Here is a 17,492-nt window from a genome sequence, read left to right on the forward strand (position 1 = left end):
TCTAATGTTCTATTTTCCTAAAGTTTCAAAATCTAAATTTTAGTCCTTAAAAGTGTCACATTTATTTATCTATTTCTCATTCTGTCTGTGTATTATTTTGACAGAGGGGTCTTCTATCAAGGTTACCGGTGCTCTAAATGTGTCTATTAGATTCTCACTAGCAGCCCAAGTTTAGCCTTGTTTTAGCCAAGCTGTCTACATTAGTCTATTAGACGTCTATTAAACACAGAATTGTTTGTTAGGTTATGACAGCAACAATCAGTAAAATGCAAATGAAAAACACAGTACAGCATCTGACTTTAGTGTTCCAAATTCAGATCCAAAAAGGGAACGACTGGAATAAGACAGGAGGAAAAAAAAAAAACACTGTAATGAAGCAAAGACAAGAGACGGCGCTCTGATTAATTAGATAACACGTTTTTAACAGAATTATCTGAAGGGCTCATTAATTCTGGAGAACAGTGGTGAGTCAGTGCTCTTTTTCTCTCTGTCATGTGTCATCAGATCAGTCTGCAGCTCAAAGCTGATTGGAGATCAGTGCTGTTGCACACTCTGAGTGCTAATGACATGACATCAGCGCGCACCGACAGCTCTCTCATCTGTCCGTCATCTTTTAATGCCTTTATTATGAGGGCACTCGCCGCTCTAGGGTTATTGGAGATGAATAGAGAGAGAGATGGAGAAAGGGGCTGGAGGGTCTTGGACTATAAAACAGTAATAGTGCCATAGACGACATCATGGAAGCTACTGTATCATGCTCTGCTGATGCTTTAATTAGTAGTGCATCACTAGTACTGTTGCTCACGTCTGGTTTTGAGATTGTAACTGATTAGAGACAATATGCAACTTAATATTATGGAAAATATTTTATTATATAATTAATGCAGATGTGACATCTTGTCGAATATCAATATCCAGCATATTAGTTGTATATGCTTAAATGCACGACCTTCATTTGTATGAGTGGTTTACTATGTACACTCATCGGCCACTTTATTAGGTACACCTGTCCAACTGCTCATTAACGCAAATTTCTAATCAGCCAATCACATGGTAGCAACTCAGTGCATTTAAGCATGTAGACATCGTCAAGACGATCTGCTGCAGTTCAAACTGAGCTACAGAATGTGGAGGAAAGTTGATTTAAGTGACTTTGAACGTGGCATGGTTGTTGGTGCCAGACGGGCTGGTCTGATTATTTCAGAAACTGCTGATCTACTGGGATTTTTCACGCACAACCATTACTAAGGTTGACAGGGTTTTTAGAGAATGGTCTATATTAGAGAAAATATCCAGTGAGCGGGAGTTCTGTGGGAGCTTTGTTGATGCCAGAGGAGAATGATCAGACTGTTTTGAGCTAATAGAAAGACAACAGTAACTCAAATAAGCATCTCTGAACGCACAACACGTCAAACCTTGAGGCAGATGGTCTACAGCAGCAGAAGACCCCACCGGGTGCCACTACTGTCAGCTAAAAACAGGAAACTGAGGCTATAATTCACACAGGCTCACCAAAATTTGGCAACAGAAGATTGGAAAAATGTTGCCTGATCAGATGGGTTTCGATTTCTGCTGCGACATTCAAACTGTAGGGTCAGAATTTGGCGTCAACAACATGAAAGCATGGATCCATCCTGGCACCGTTGCTGACCATGTCCAACCCTTTATGACCACAGTGTGTCTCCTGATGGCTACGTCTAGCAGGATAACGCACCATGCCATAAAGCGCGAATCATTTCAGACTGGTTTCTTGAACATTACAATGAGTTCACTGTACTCAAATTTCCTCCAAAGTCAATAGACTCAATCCAATAGAGCACCTTTGGGATGTGGTGGAATGGGGAGATTCACATCATGGATGTGCAGCCGATAAATCTGCAGCAACTGCGTAATGCTATCGTGTCAATAAGGACTTGCTGAATCTATGTCAAGAATTTAGAATTTAGAAATGCTTGGAACACCTTAGCAACTGCATAGCAACAACTCAAGCAGTTAAATGATTTCCTAAAGATCAAGGTATCTATGTAAAATTAAAGTTCATAAAATGATTGAACATTAAAATATAGTATTATAGAAGATAAAACACTTAGAAACATCTGTTTTAAAGGGAGCATCCTGGCTTTGTGGTATTGATTTTTACTTTTATATGTTGACTCTACCATTTTGTTTCCCAGGGCAATGCTAATGTCTAGTTAGCCTTACGTGTCTTGTGAGGCAATCACAGCTGATTGGAGCAGATGACAGATGGAGTTACGTTATGCAAAGAGGCCTTCAGACTAGTTCTTACACCCATTTTCTCTCTCTCACGTTCTCTTTCAACAGATCGAACATCTGTCCAGAGAGTGGAAAATGTAATTTCCATGAGTTCCGCATGCACACCTTTGAGACAACCACATCCTGCAGCTCATGTGAAATGCTGCTGAGGTGAGCTCACCGTAGAGGCTTTATCTATCCATCTATCCATCTATCCATCTATCCATCTATCCATCTATCCATCCATCCATCCATCCATCCATCCATCCATCCATCCATCCAATTTGATCATTTTATCTATTGTTTTATCAAGCTATCATTTTATCGATCTATTGTTTTATCGATCTATTGTTTTATCGATCTATCGTTTTATCGAGCTATCGTTTTCTCTATCATTTTATCGATATAGCATTTTATTCATTGTTTTATCATGCTATCATTTTATGGATCTATCGTTTTATCAAGATATCGTTTTATCGAGATATCGTTTTATCGATTTATCGTCTATTGTTTTATCAATCTACCATTTTATCTATCGTTTTATCAATCTATCATTTTATCGATCTATCGTTTTATCAAGCTATCGTTTTATCTGTCGTTTTATCGATCCATCTTTTTATCGAGCTATCGTTTTATTAAGCAATTTTTTAATCTATCGTTTTATCGATCTATCTTTTTATTGAGCTATCGTTTTATCAAGCTATTGTTTTATCTATCGTTTTATCGATATATCTTTTTATCGAGCTATCGTTTTATCAAGTTATTGTTTTATCTATCGTTTTATCGATCTATCTTTTCATCAATATACCATTTTATCTATCGTTTTATTGACCTACCATTTTGTCTATCGTTTTATTGAGCTATTGTTTTATCGATCTATTGTTTTATCGAGCTATAATTTTATCCATTGTTTTATCGATCTATCATTTTATCGATCTATCGTTTTGCCGTTCTGTCGTTTTATCCATCGTTGTATCGATCTATCATTTTATCTACCAATCTATTGTTTTGTCTATCGTTCCATTGTTCTATCATTCTATCTACATCTATTGTTCTGTTTTCAGAATCAGAATCAGAAATCAGAATTTTAGGTCTTAAAAGTGTCAAATTTATTCATCTATTTCTCATTCTGTCTGTGTATGATTTTGTCAGAGGGGTCTTCTATCAAGGCTACCGGTGCTCTAAATGTGGTGCTGGCGCCCATAAGGAGTGTCTCGGCAGGGTGGAAGTCTGTGTCAAAAGCAGCTCCGGTGAGCCTCGTATTCAACACAACAAGCTCTTAGCAATTTCTGTTCATGTACATTATAAAGCGTCTGTTTACAGAGCCTCTGGCTCATGTTTCAGCATTATGTGATGTCTTACCTCGCTGCACGCTAATGATTGACCTACACTGTAGTGTAACAGACAGGGCAATAAAAGCTGTCAACACACACAGATTCCTAATAACAACCTAGGCCACATAGATAAGCGTGATGTGTGATGACAAACAGACAAACAGGCTTGTTTTGCTAGCTGAACTCATGATCTATGCATATGTGTATGTGTGTGTGTGTGTATCTGTGTGTGTCTGCCATCAGAGCCAGCTCTTATTGTTCCAGGCATTAGTCAGGGCCACCATACAATTTCCTTGTTCCTGCTTTTAAGGCACAGCTGAGCTCTCTCTAAACTCCCATCAGTTCTGCATATTCCGTGTCTCATTTGCTAATTCGATTGTGCCTTTAGCTAGCAATAAGATTTGTAGCTTTGTTTAATACAATTTAAATTCATTACATAGAATTTTACGGATCTGCATTTAAATGTATGCGCAGCAGTACAAAAAAAAGGATTGTGTAGATTCACTTATTCAGAATCCTGGTGTCATTGGACCTCATTCTCTCATATCACAGGAAGGATGCCGTGAGATACTGCCCAACCACTTTTGACTTCCAGGGTGTTGGGGCACAGAATGAAAGGGACAGATCCGATCAGATCATTTCATGTAGAATTTTTCCCTCCACGCAGACAAAAACATTATTATTCAGTTAGCAAATTTAATAAATAAATGAAATATACTCACACTTTCCTGCATTCCACTGTGCAAGCAGAGAAGGGGGAATTATTTCATTTATATATTCTATTTGCTAATGTCTTTAAGACCTACTACAGAGGATTTTGAGGCACAATTAAAAAAAGACATACCTGTAACTACAAAGAAACCTGTATTGATAAAGATACAGTGTTGGTTGTTTATTCTGTTTTGTTGTCTGCCATTTTAAACGCTCTTCTGATGTTAATGCTTTATCTTTCATCAGCTGATTAGAAAATCCTTCTGAAAGCAGTTCAGAGAATACTGATTTTCTGTGCTGTTGTCGTCATACAGTCGTTGTGGCATGTACACACATCTAACTTTGTTTTTATTGATTATAATTATATTAGAAAACCCAGCAAACAATACAGAATATTAACTTATATAATATTTCAGAATATACTTTCCCACCCCAACAAAAATAACATTTAAAATAAATTATAAAATAAAATACAATACTATATGCCAAAATAAAAGTAAATAAACACATTTAAAACGATCAATGCGTGTGTGCATATTTAATAAACGTGCACACATCTTTTTTACATCAATAAGATTTTATATCTACAGCTTTGTAATTATTGTTTTAGATATTATAGTGTGAAAGGGGCTTTAAGTCAGTATTTATTTATGTATTACATAGAATAAAAAAAAAAAATATGGTGTTTTCAGACAGGTACAGTGCATTCGGAAAGTATTCATAGCGCTTCACTTTTTCCACATTTTTATATGTTAAAGCCTTATTCTAAAATGGATTAAATTAATTTATTTCCTCAAAATTCTACACACAATACCCCAAAATGACAATGTAAAAAAAGATTTTTTGAAATTATTGCGAATTTATTAAAAATAAAAACCTGAAAAATCACATGTACAGAAGTATTCACAGCCTTTGCTCAATACTTTGTTGATGCACCATTGGCAGCAATTACAACTCTTTTTGAATATGATGCCTCAATTCAATTCACCTTTATTTGTATAGCGCTTATACAATGTAGATTGTGTCAAAGCAGCTTCACATAAAAGGTCATAGTAAATTGGAACAGTGTAGTTCAGTTTGTAGTGTTTAAGTTCAGTTCAGTTTAGCTCAGTTCAGTGTGGTTTAATAATCACTACTGAGAGTCCAAACACTGAAGAGCAAATCCAACGATGCGCAGCTCTACAGATCCCGAACCATGCAAGCCAGTGGTGACAGCGGAGAGGGAAAAACTTCACTAAATGGAAGTGTAGAAAAAAAAACCTTGAGAGAAACCAGGCTCAGTTGGGCACGATCATTTTAATTTCTCCGCTGGCCAAACGTCTTGTGCAGAGCTACAGTCTCAGTGGCGGAGGCTGGAAGCTGGCCTCAGCGAAGACTCGTCTGTCTCTAGAGCGTCACAGGAATGGCACACAAGCCTGGCACACCTGTCTTTGGGAACTTTTGCCCATTCCTTTTTGCAGTAACTCTCAAGCTCTATCAGGTTGGATGTGAAACGACGGTGTATAGCCATTTTCAGATCTCTCCAGAGATGTTCAATAGGATTTAGGTCTGGGCCCTGGTTGGGCCACTCAAGGACATTCACCGAGTTGTTGTGAAGCCACTCTATTGATATTTTGGCAGTGTGCTTTGGGTCATTGTCCTGCTGGAAGATGAACCATTGACCCAGTCTGAGGTCAAGAGCACTCTGAAGTAGGGCTGGGCGGTAAATCGGGTTCTGGGGATATATCGATATGATTCACCAACATGATGCGGTATTATTCAATATCGTTCATATCGATATGGTTTGATGCCACATGTGCGCATTCTGCGCGAAGCAGACCACTCCAAGGTAGCACGCGAGCTCCACTTGCACAAATGTGCGCATGCGCAAATGAATGATTCACTCCATGAGTAAAACAAAAGATTTGTTCAAAATGAACGAATCGTTTAAGAACGACCCATCACTGACGGGACATGGAGGAACATGCAGTGCCGATGTGGTGAGAAATCTGACTCCCCCTCGCGTGCACGCACGTCACACAGTACCTGGAGCTGTCACAGCGGTTTATCAGAAAACTTTTATCAATCATTTCTTCCACAACTGACAGCAAGAACGAACATAGAAGCCTCGTCAAATTGACAAGCAGCACCTGAATGTGTTCAAAAGATTTAAAAACGCCAAAATGGGACGAATTTATACCGCATTTTGAAAGTGAAACCCTCTCATATTCACTGATTATAAGTTCAGTATTTATTACATGATGGTCTCTTCTTTACATTTACGTCATAACACATTTAGCTCTGCATTCTGGTCCGTTATAATGGCAGACCAGAAAACATGTGAATTCATCACAGTACTCTGAAACTATTTCGTTATTTCTCATATTTATAGTCCATTCGTTTTCATCTCATTATTTAATATTTATTAAAACAAGTTTAGTCAAAACAAAAGAAAAAGTGTAGCATTTTTTACATGGAGTCAAAAGGCTTATCTTTAGATATCTTAGATTTGTGCACTGTTTAATAATTGTGCATAATACATATATGTAAATGTGTAACAAAATATATACAGCTGATTTTATTGTTGTTTGTAAATCACACAACTGTGGTAAACAGGATTACTTATAACAACACTGTAAATGTGACATAAAATACTGTGTGTTTCTTATTTACATTCAATGTTGTACTTTGTGTTGTGTTACTATTTAAGTGTGCTCTTTTTTGCTCTGACAATGTAGCTATGTTTTCTATGGTTCTGTTTACTTTGTTATTTGCACAACAGCACAGTAGTGCTGTGTATAGTTTTAAGCAGGAAAAAAAACTTGTACGGTATTTATCAGATTTTTTTTGTCATTTGAAATGTTGTGCAACACTTTTAAGCAGGAGAAAAACCTGTACTGTATTTATTTATCAAAGATTTTTTTTTTTTATAATTTGAAATGTTGTGCAGCTTATAGTTTTAAGCAGGAGAAAAACCTGTACTGTGTTTTATTTATCAAAGATTTCGTGCAGCTATTATTTTTCGTGCAGCTCTTTGTTTGTAAACGGAGGGAAACCCCTGTGTTTGAATTAAATTTTGCTCAAAAAGTGTTTAATAATGTTTTAATAAAGGCTTTAACTCTCAAGTAACCACTTATGAGAAAATACCGGATAAATATTGTATACCGTCATTCCTCCTAAAACTACCGGGATATGATATTTTGCCCATATCGCCCAGCCCTACTCTGAAGAAGGTTTTCATTCAGGATGTCTCTGTACATTGCTGCATTCATTTTTCCCTCTATCCTGACTAGTCTTCCAGTTCCTGCTGCTGAAAAACATCCCCACAGCATGATGCTGCCACCACCATGCTTCACTGTAGGGATGGTATTAGCCTGGTGATGAGCGGTGCCTGGTTTTCTCTAAACATAACGCCTGGCATTCACTCCAAAGAGTTTAATCTTAGTCTCATCAGACCAGAGAATTTTGTTTGTGAGAGTCCTTCAGCTGCCTTTTGGCAAATTCCAGGCTGGCTGCTATGTGCCCTTTACTAAGGAGTGCCTTCTGTCTGGCCACTCCACCACACAGGCCTGATTGGTGGATTGCTGTACAGATGGTTGTCCTTCTGTAAGGTTCTCCTCTCTCCACAGAAGAACACTGGAGCTCAGACAGAGTGACCATAGGGCTATTGATCACCTCCCTGACTAAGGCCCTTCTCCCCCGATCATTCAGGTTAGATGGCTGGCCAGCTCTAGGAAGAGTCCTGGTGGTTCCAAACATCTTCCACTTACTGATGATGGAGGCCACTGTGCTCATTGGAACTTTCAGAGCAGCAGAAATTTTTCTGTAACCTTCCCCATATACTTTGCCCATGAATACCTTCCGGATGCACTGTGTATATATATATATATATATATTGCATACAAAACCAGTGTTTTAACTTTAGAAAGAATTGGAATAAACAAATATCGTATTTCTCTCCCATTTTTAATTTCTGTACTTCTAGAGAACAGAAGTACTTTCACTGGAAAATTTCAGACACTGAAAATGCTACTAGTGTGAAAAGCTTCATGTAGAGGGTGTGTGTTTGTCAAGCAGGCCTCTTTGTTGTTTTGTACACAGTGTTGTGAATATGTGCATGCCTGTGTCTATACCTCTGTCTGTCTGTCTGTCTGTGTGTGTGTGTGTGTGTGTGTATGTGTGTGTATGTGTGTGTGTGTGTGTGTGTTATCAGCCCTTGAGGTGTATACTGGTGCAACATGACAAAGTTCACCCTGTACACTTCAGGAACAGGGCCGGCCTCTCCCTCGAGGGCCAATGAGATTGGCTTCTGGTGCATAGCTCTGTCTAGTCACGCCCCTCTCAACAATTTATCTAAGGCAGCTGCCTTGTACCTGAAGCCTATAGCAAAACAAATCATAAAAGTTCCCAGCACAGCGTGTTCCTTACACTCTAGTGAAAGCGTCTCTACAGCGTGTGCATTGACTCTAACCATGCCTTTACTTCTCCATGTCCTTGCAGCTTCCAGGTCTGCAGACTCACAGGTGAGCTTTTTTTTGCCCTGCAGGGCCTTATTTACTTACATTGATTACCACTTAGAATCAGAAAATTATCAGCATTATTGTTATATAATTGCACAAAATATATTGAGTCTGCAAAGAAATCATCAGTCTAAAGCTCTCGAAAAAGATTAATCGCATCTAAAATAATTTTTTGGCATAATACTGTATATGTGTGTGTGCTGTGTATATTTATTTTGTATATATCAATACACACATTCATGCATATGTATGAGAAAATGTTTATTTATGTTTAGATATAAAATATGTACATGATAAAAATTATGTATACATTTAAATATTTTAATATCTATGTGACAAAAAGTTTTGTATAGTTTTTTTGTATGTGTTTGTATCACATAAACATAATAAATATATAAAACACACACACACACACACACACACACACACACACACACGCACACACACACACACACACACACACACACATACAGTGTATGTCTTTGTATACATTAGATTAGTCAGTACTGAAGCCAAATCTGGAGCTAACAAAATAACGATAACGATCCTAAACTAGTACACCCACATTTATATGTTAAATTTAAATGTATGAAAAACATTGAATACAAATTTTAAAATGAGGAAAAATCAAAAGAAGCAAAAAAAAAAAAAAGAAAAAGAAAAATGTAGTTGTAATTTTGTAGGTTGTAATTTTGTTTTGAAGTTTTTGCTTGAATTTAATTGTATTATCTTCCAATTTCTAAATTTGTTTGGTGACTAAAATATTATTTTGATAAATATATCTGTTTAATAAGTCTGTTTTGTTTAAATGCTCCAAAATACATTGCCTATTTTCACTGAGAAATTAATACAAATATTTACATTCAAAATGGGCTATATATGTATGTATGTATGTATGTATGTATATGTATATATATATATATATATATATATATATATATATATATATATATATATATATATATATATATATATATATATATTGCAATATAAATAAATATTGGCAATAAATCATGCATGAAATGTAATATGCAAACATAAGAGTGAAAAAAAGCAGTGCTCAGTAGTTTTCAGGGTATAGTCAAATCGTAAAAAAAGCCAAACTTAACAGTGCAAAGACTTTACTGTTTAAACATTTCAATAACATTATTGTCTATTAAATAGTGTCTGAATGCTCTTAGCGCTTAAAAACACCTGCTAATGATAAATTTTTACTCCATTAAGGTTAAACTCTGCAGTGACTCCACAAATGTAATGTATTTTGAACTATGGCTGTATAATTCTGATATAATCATATATATATATATATATATATATATATATATATATATATATATATATATATATATATATATATATATATATATATATAATCCTAAACTGTACAATCCCAACTCAACATTGCAGATCCTGCGATGTGACTATTGCAGTTTGTGATAACGATGCTGAAACGATATATTGTGCAGCCCTAATATATATTGTCAAAACAAACTTTTATTTTGGATGCGATTAATCGGCACTAGAATAATACGTTTTTATCCACATAACTAGTATATTAAAAACGGCACAAAAATATTGCTTTGTTAAATTTTGCTGCGCTAGTTATGGGGAACATTATGAGTCCAGATGTTATTAAATGAGTGAAGGGAGAAACTAAACTTTTTAAAATTATCGAAATAATTGAATCAAAATGATTCGCTCTTTCGAAGCATTCGAAACACCACATGCTAGAAACATCTGCTGGTCACCACCATGGAAATGCAATAAAAATTACTCAAACATATTGCAAATAACTTAAATGTATTGCAAATGTTTAATTGAAAGTATAATGTGAAAATACACTAAGCTTAACATCTAGTATCATTAGATATTAAGTATCTGCATAATGTTTATATATTGTTAATCCATAATGGGCTGCTAAACAGGCTAACAAGAGACTTTAAGCTAAATAACATTATTGTCTATTAAATAGTGTCTGAATGCTCTTAGCGCTTAAAAACACCTGCTAACGATACATTTTTACTCCATTAAGGTTAAACTCTGCAGTGACTCCACAAATGTAATGTATTTTGAACTGTGGCTATATAATTCTGATATAATAATATATATAATCCTAAACTGTACAATCCCAACTCAACATTGCAGATCCTGCGATGTGACTATTGCAGATTGTGATCACGATGCTGAAACGATATATTGTGCAGCCCTAATATATATTATGTCAAAACAAACTTTTATTTTGGATGCGATTAATCGGCACTAGAATAATACGTTTTTATCCACATAACTAGTGTATTAAAAATGGCACAAAAATATTGCTTTGTTAAATTTTGCTGCGCTAGTTATGGGGAACATTATGAGTCCAGATGTTATTAAATGAGTGAAGGGAGAAACTAAACTTTTTAAAGCTATCGAAATAATGGAATCAAAATGATTCGCTCTTACGAAGCATTCGAAACACCACATGCTAGAAACATCTGCTGGTCACCACCATGGAAATGCATTAAAAATTACTCAAACATATTGCAAATAACTCAAATATATTTGTTTATTTGATCATATGTATGTGATAATATGTTATGTATATGTTTGATTGAAAGTATAATGTAAAAATACACTAAGCTTAACATCTAGTATCATTAGATATTAAGTATCTGCATAATGTTTATATATTGGTTAATCCATAATGGGCTGCTAAACAGGCTAACAAGAGACTTTAAGCTAAATATTATTCCTTTTCATTTTACAAGTGTCTCTTTAAAACGTCTACAAACTCGTAAAACTATGAAACCTGTTTATCAAATTGCCACTAGGTGGCAATCTGAAGAATGCTGCATGATGATCGTGGCCCGGTTTCGAAACATTACATTTTCAAAATGACTTAAAAGATTCCCTATTTTCTAAAATCACATGACTTTGCCAATTTGTTACCTGCTCCAAAACCACTGATTTGAAACAAAAGGTTCATAAAAGTTTTAAAGCTTCACAAAGCAGTGTTTACAAAGCAGCCATCGCTAGTTCAATGTGGTTAATAATGTTATATATTTTATGGATCGCATTTTATTGCACAACACCATGGTGATCATTTTGCATTACCAATCCTTAAAGTCATTTATATAGCCTGTAATAAGGATATTGACAAGCAGTTTACCCAGAACGCAGTTCAGCACTGATGATTTAACTGCATGAACATGCTACAGAATGAATGTGCTTTTGTGCAGTGGTGTGACAAACAGTGTTATTTGTCAAAAATTAATGATGAGATTAAGTATGATTGTGCCCGCAGTTTGCTCAATTATCAAATCATTAATGCATTGTAAATTATGTGTTGTGCAACAGTGTGAATCATGAGCTTTACTGTATTTTCTTTGATTACAGATTGGAAAAACAACCACTCGTGGAGACAAAGGTAAATATTAAGTCACGTTTTGCATTCTTAGAAATAATTGCTCATCTTAACATAAAAATACTTGATGTATACTGATGTTAGTGGACTATAAAAGCATTTGAATGGTAATTTCAATAGGAGATGCGGTCAGTACCTAATACTTCAAAATCTCCTTTAGTAATTTACTGAAAAAAGAACTAAAACACTTCAATATTGAGATTTCAAATGACCTGAGAGTGAAAAAATAATGACAGTTTCTTTAATTCAAAGTTTGTCTTGCAGATTTGTAAGTTCAGCATTGCTTTGGTTTCGTGTTTCATCATGCTTACAGAACATGCATAGTCTTGTGCATTTCATGCTTCTTCTGGCTGAGCCAGATTGCATATCGTTAGTCTACAGTCACTTAGCCGTGTAGTGTTGTCTTTTGCTCTAAGACAAGCTTGTGCACGTAACTAGAGATTACTGTGAGATGTAAATCAGATATGAGTAGAAAACACAATGTTCAATAACATTTAACTCCTCCCGCTCCATTGTTTACTTTTGTTTATGTTATAATTATATAGAATTCTTCCTATACAGAATTATATATAAATAATTTACTTTACTTACTGTATATATAAAAGGAAGAAGGTTGTGGAATTGTGATGCGGCTCTAATTGATCATTTGCTTGTTTGTTCTATCATTTGAACTATCTTATCTATCTTCCATTAATTCCATCATTTGTTTCATCCATCCATCCATTATCACCAGCTTTCAATCCAGCCATCCATCCATCCATTCATCCATCTATCCATTTGTCATTATTTCCATCATTTGTTCCATCCATCCAGGCATACATCCATACATCCATTTATCATTATTTACATCATTTGTTCCATCCATCCATCCATCCATTTATCATTATTTCCATCCATCCCTCCATCCATCCATTCATCCATCAATCTATTTATCATTTTTCCATCATTCTTTCATCCATCCATTTATTCATCCATCCATCCATCCATCCATCAACACTCTGTCCATCCATCCATCCATCCATCCATCCATCCATCCATCCATCTATTTATCATTTTTCCATCATTCGTTCCATCCATTCATCCATCCGTCCATCAACACTCTGTCCATCCATCAACACTCTGTCCATCCATCCATCCGTTTATCATTTTTCCATCATTTGTTCCATCCATCCATCCATCCATCCATCCATCCATCCATCCATCCATCAACACTCTGTCCATCCATCCATTTATCATTTTTCCATCATTCGTTCCATCCATCCATCTATCCATCAACACGCTGTCCATCCACCCATCCATCCTTCTTTCCTACTGTGTCTTATTATTTATCCATTATCACCAGCTTTCAGTCCATCGTCCCATCCATCATTCATCCATCCATCCCTTCATCCATCCATCCATCATTTTTATCTATCAGTTCCTCCATTCTTCTATCAATCCACTTATCTATCTGTAAATATTTCTATTATTTACACATTATCTCCAGTTTTCTGTCTATCTACTTCTTGCTACTGTATATACTGTATACATCATTTCATCCCAATTTTTCTATCATCCATTGATCATCTTTCTACCCATCAACTATCCATATTTCCATCCATGCATCATCCTTCCAAATGTTCCTATCTAGCATCTCTCTATCTATGCATCCATCCATCTGTTTTCATGCCAACCCCAATAGAGTCCCTTATGAAAAGCTCAAAAGCGCTAATAAATGATCTCTTGGATGCACTAATATCTACAGTAAACATGAGGATGTTGTAGTATTTCCAATAAAAAAGAGCTCAAAAGGCAGCACTATTTGAGGTATCATTCACGCACAAATATATAAAACGACTGCAGATGAAACAAACAAATTCAGCAGAACTGAACAAGCGCTGTTTTCCCGGAAGCCTGCTTCTGATGAAGACAAATCTAGCAGCGCTGAACAGGCAGGAAGAAACTACTTTAATTCAAACGGAAAGATTCCCCTGACGGCAAACACTACACAGAGACCTTCTCTCACCATAACTTTAATGAATCTACCGACCCCAATATTGTGTGGGATCAGGAGGCCTCTCGCGGCTCTAAAAGGCAGGGCGACTTAAAGGAGACATAATGAACACAGGAGTGGGGATTTCATGATGGGTGGCACCGAGAAGCATCCACATGCAATTTGGCTTGATTCAGTTGTTTATTTCAACTATTCATGATGCTATTAAAAACAACGGAGGCATAATGACCTGCCTTCACTTTACTGATAACTAAACCTGTTTCTCAAGTGGACATTTGTCAATCAGCATATCAGCAGCCATGTGAAAACATAATTACAGATAATTTAAGTCTTTTGGGTGGAACGATTGCTGCTGAATACTTGCCATGTGAGACTGAGTTGGTAGTTGTGTTTTTTTCTCTCAAGTTATTTTTCTTGAGAGAAATTTTATTTTAGATCGTTTATTTTGTTAACAGATAGAACAAAAAATAGGATGAATGATAAGACTGATATAATGAAGAATAAATGTAACAAATGACATACAGACAGATACATGGATGGATGGATGGATGGATGGATGGATGGATGGATGGATGGATGGATGGATGGATGGATGGATGGATGGATGGATGAATTAAATGAGTGATGGAAATAATGATAGATAGATGGATGTATAGATAGATGGATAGATAAAACGAATGGTGAGATAGATAGATAGATAGATAGATAGACAGACAGACAGACAGACAGACAGACAGACAGACAGACAGACAGACAGACAGACAGATAGATAGATAGATAGATAGATAGATAGATAGATAGATAGATAGATAGATAGATAGATAGATAGATAGATAGATAGATAGATAGATGAAAATAATGATGAATAGAATGATGGAAATAATGATAAATAGATAGATGGATGAATAAATGGGTAGATAAAACGAATGATGGAATAGGTAGATGGATGGATGGATAAAACGAATGATGCAGATAAAATAGATAGAAAGATGATGGATGGATGGATGAATGGATAGATGATGGATAGATAAAATGAATGATGGAATAAATGGATGGATTGATGGATGGATGGATGAATTAATGATAGATAGATAGATAGATAGATAGATAGATAGATAGATAGATAGATAGATAGATAGATAGATAGATAGATAGATAGATAGATCTACGAATGATAGATAGATAGATAGATAGATGAGTGGATGGATGGATGGATGGATAGATAGATAAAACGAATGACGGAGTAGATAGATGGATGAATGAATGATGGAATTAATGATAGATAGATAGATAGATAGATAGATAGATAGATAGATAGATAGATAGATAGATAGATAGATAGATAATAAACAATAGCTCAGTTCAGCTTTGCTGTGTCTCTACTTTTGAAAGTGTCCTCTTCTGCATTGTAAACAATGAAGCCTGCTGTGTGTGTTCTCTATTAGCACATCCAGGAGAGCTTTTAGGAGCTGTTTTGGTGCAAAAATACATTTTAGCGCTCATTGCTTCTGACATTTTGCCCTTGCGCACAAAGGTTTTTAGCACAGCACGCCAGCAAGACACTTCCCCGCAGAGCACACACACTCGCAGTGTTGTTTAAAGCGTCTTCAAAGGCGGGCAGCTGTGTGTGAAGGCTCAGGGCTGAGGTGATGTGCTGTGCTGGACGCCTTCAGCCACAGCTGCTTGTGTTAAGACAGTCCACGCTCGCCTCTCATCATCAGAACGGCTGAATATATAGAGCTGCAGCAACCAGCTGAGACCATCACTACTGACCCTTCAGCAAACCAGCCCAGCGCACACAGACACACACTTGTTCATGAAGGACTGTCCGCTCGGCACACTTCACCCCCGCGCCTCCAGACCTGTGCGTGTAATGAATACGCGAATGAGTGAAAATGTGGCTTACGACTAATTAGGGTAATAGCCAGAGCGAACAGCTGATGTTTGTGGTCATGCAAACTCTGAGGGGAATTTAATTGTGAATAGCGATGTTTCCATTCAAAGATGCAAATTTAACGTATGTGCAAACAACGAGTCAAAGAGAACAAAATCATCACTTCCCAATAAACTGGTGCCAGAGACACACTCAGCGGCCACTTTTTTAGGTACTCCTTACTAGTACCTGGTTGCCTTCAGAACTGTCTTAATCCTTCGTGGCATTGATTCAACACGGCACTGGAAATATTCCTCAGAGATTTTGGTTCATATTGACATGATAGCATCACACAGTTGCTGCAGATTTGATGGGCTGCACATTCATGATGGGAAACTCCCTTTCCACCACATCCCAAAGGTGCTCTATTGGATTGAGTCCGGGGACTGTGGAGGCCATTTGAGTAAAGTGAACTCATTGTCCTGTTCAAGAAACCAGTCTGAGATGATTCATGCTTTATGATTCATGCTTTATTATCCTGCTGGAAGTAGCCATCAGAATACACAATGTGATCATAAAGAGATGGACATGGTCAGCAACAATACTCAGGTAGGCTGTGGTTTTCACACGATCCTCAATTGGTAATAATGGGCCCAAATTGTGCCAAGAAATTATCCCCCACACCATTACACCACCAGCAGCAGCCTGAATTGTTGATACAAGGCAGGATGGATTCATGCTTTCACGTCAAATTCTGACCCTACCATCTGAATGTAGCAGCAGAAATCGAGACTCATTAGACTAGGCAACATTTTTCCAATCTTCTATTGTTCAATTTTGGTGAGCCTGTGCGAATTGTAGCCTCAGTTTCCTGTTCTTAGCTGACAGGAGTGACACCTGGTGTGGTATTCTGCATACCTCGGTTGTAACAAGTAGTTATTTGAGTTACTGTTGCCTTTCGATCAGCTGGAAACAGTCTGGCCATTCTCCTCTGACCTCTAACATCAACATTGCATTTGCAGCCACAGAACTGCCGCTCACTGGATATTATCTCTATTCGGACAATTCACTGTAAAGCCTAGAGATGGTTGTGCGTGAAAATCCCAGTAGATCAGCAGTTTCTGAAATACTCAGACCGGCCCAGCTGGCACAAACAACCATGCCACGTTCAAAGTCACTTAAATCACCTTTCTTCCCCATTCTGATACTCAGTTTGAACTGCAGACGATCATCTTGACCATGTCTACATACCTTAATGCGTTGAGTTGCTGTCATGTGATTGGCTGATAGAAATTTGTGTTAAACAAGCAGTTGTACCTAAAAAAGTGGCCAGTGCATGTATAAAAAAGGAATTTGCTGCAGTAGGAAAAGACAATGTGGGCCTTTTTTCTTATATAATAACTTGCGCCTCAGAAGACAAAAC

The 17,492-nt window shown here is 36.7% G+C and overlaps 1 protein-coding gene across 1 annotated transcript in view; it reads left to right on the forward strand.

Annotated features, from left to right (window-relative positions):
• The window catches only part of LOC130218577 (guanine nucleotide exchange factor VAV3), a 145,800-nt gene that overhangs the window by 95,051 nt on the left and 33,257 nt on the right, over positions 1–17,492 (forward strand). Inside the window, exons 16-19 of the mRNA XM_056450797.1 lie at positions 2,323–2,424; positions 3,406–3,503; positions 8,778–8,800; positions 12,176–12,206. Of these exons, the coding sequence (XP_056306772.1) occupies positions 2,323–2,424; positions 3,406–3,503; positions 8,778–8,800; positions 12,176–12,206 (254 nt within the window). The remainder of the gene's footprint in view (positions 1–2,322; positions 2,425–3,405; positions 3,504–8,777; positions 8,801–12,175; positions 12,207–17,492) is intronic.

Source organism: Danio aesculapii, chromosome 24, assembly GCF_903798145.1.
Source record: "Danio aesculapii chromosome 24, fDanAes4.1, whole genome shotgun sequence".
Classification (NCBI taxonomy): Eukaryota; Metazoa; Chordata; class Actinopteri; order Cypriniformes; family Danionidae; genus Danio; species Danio aesculapii.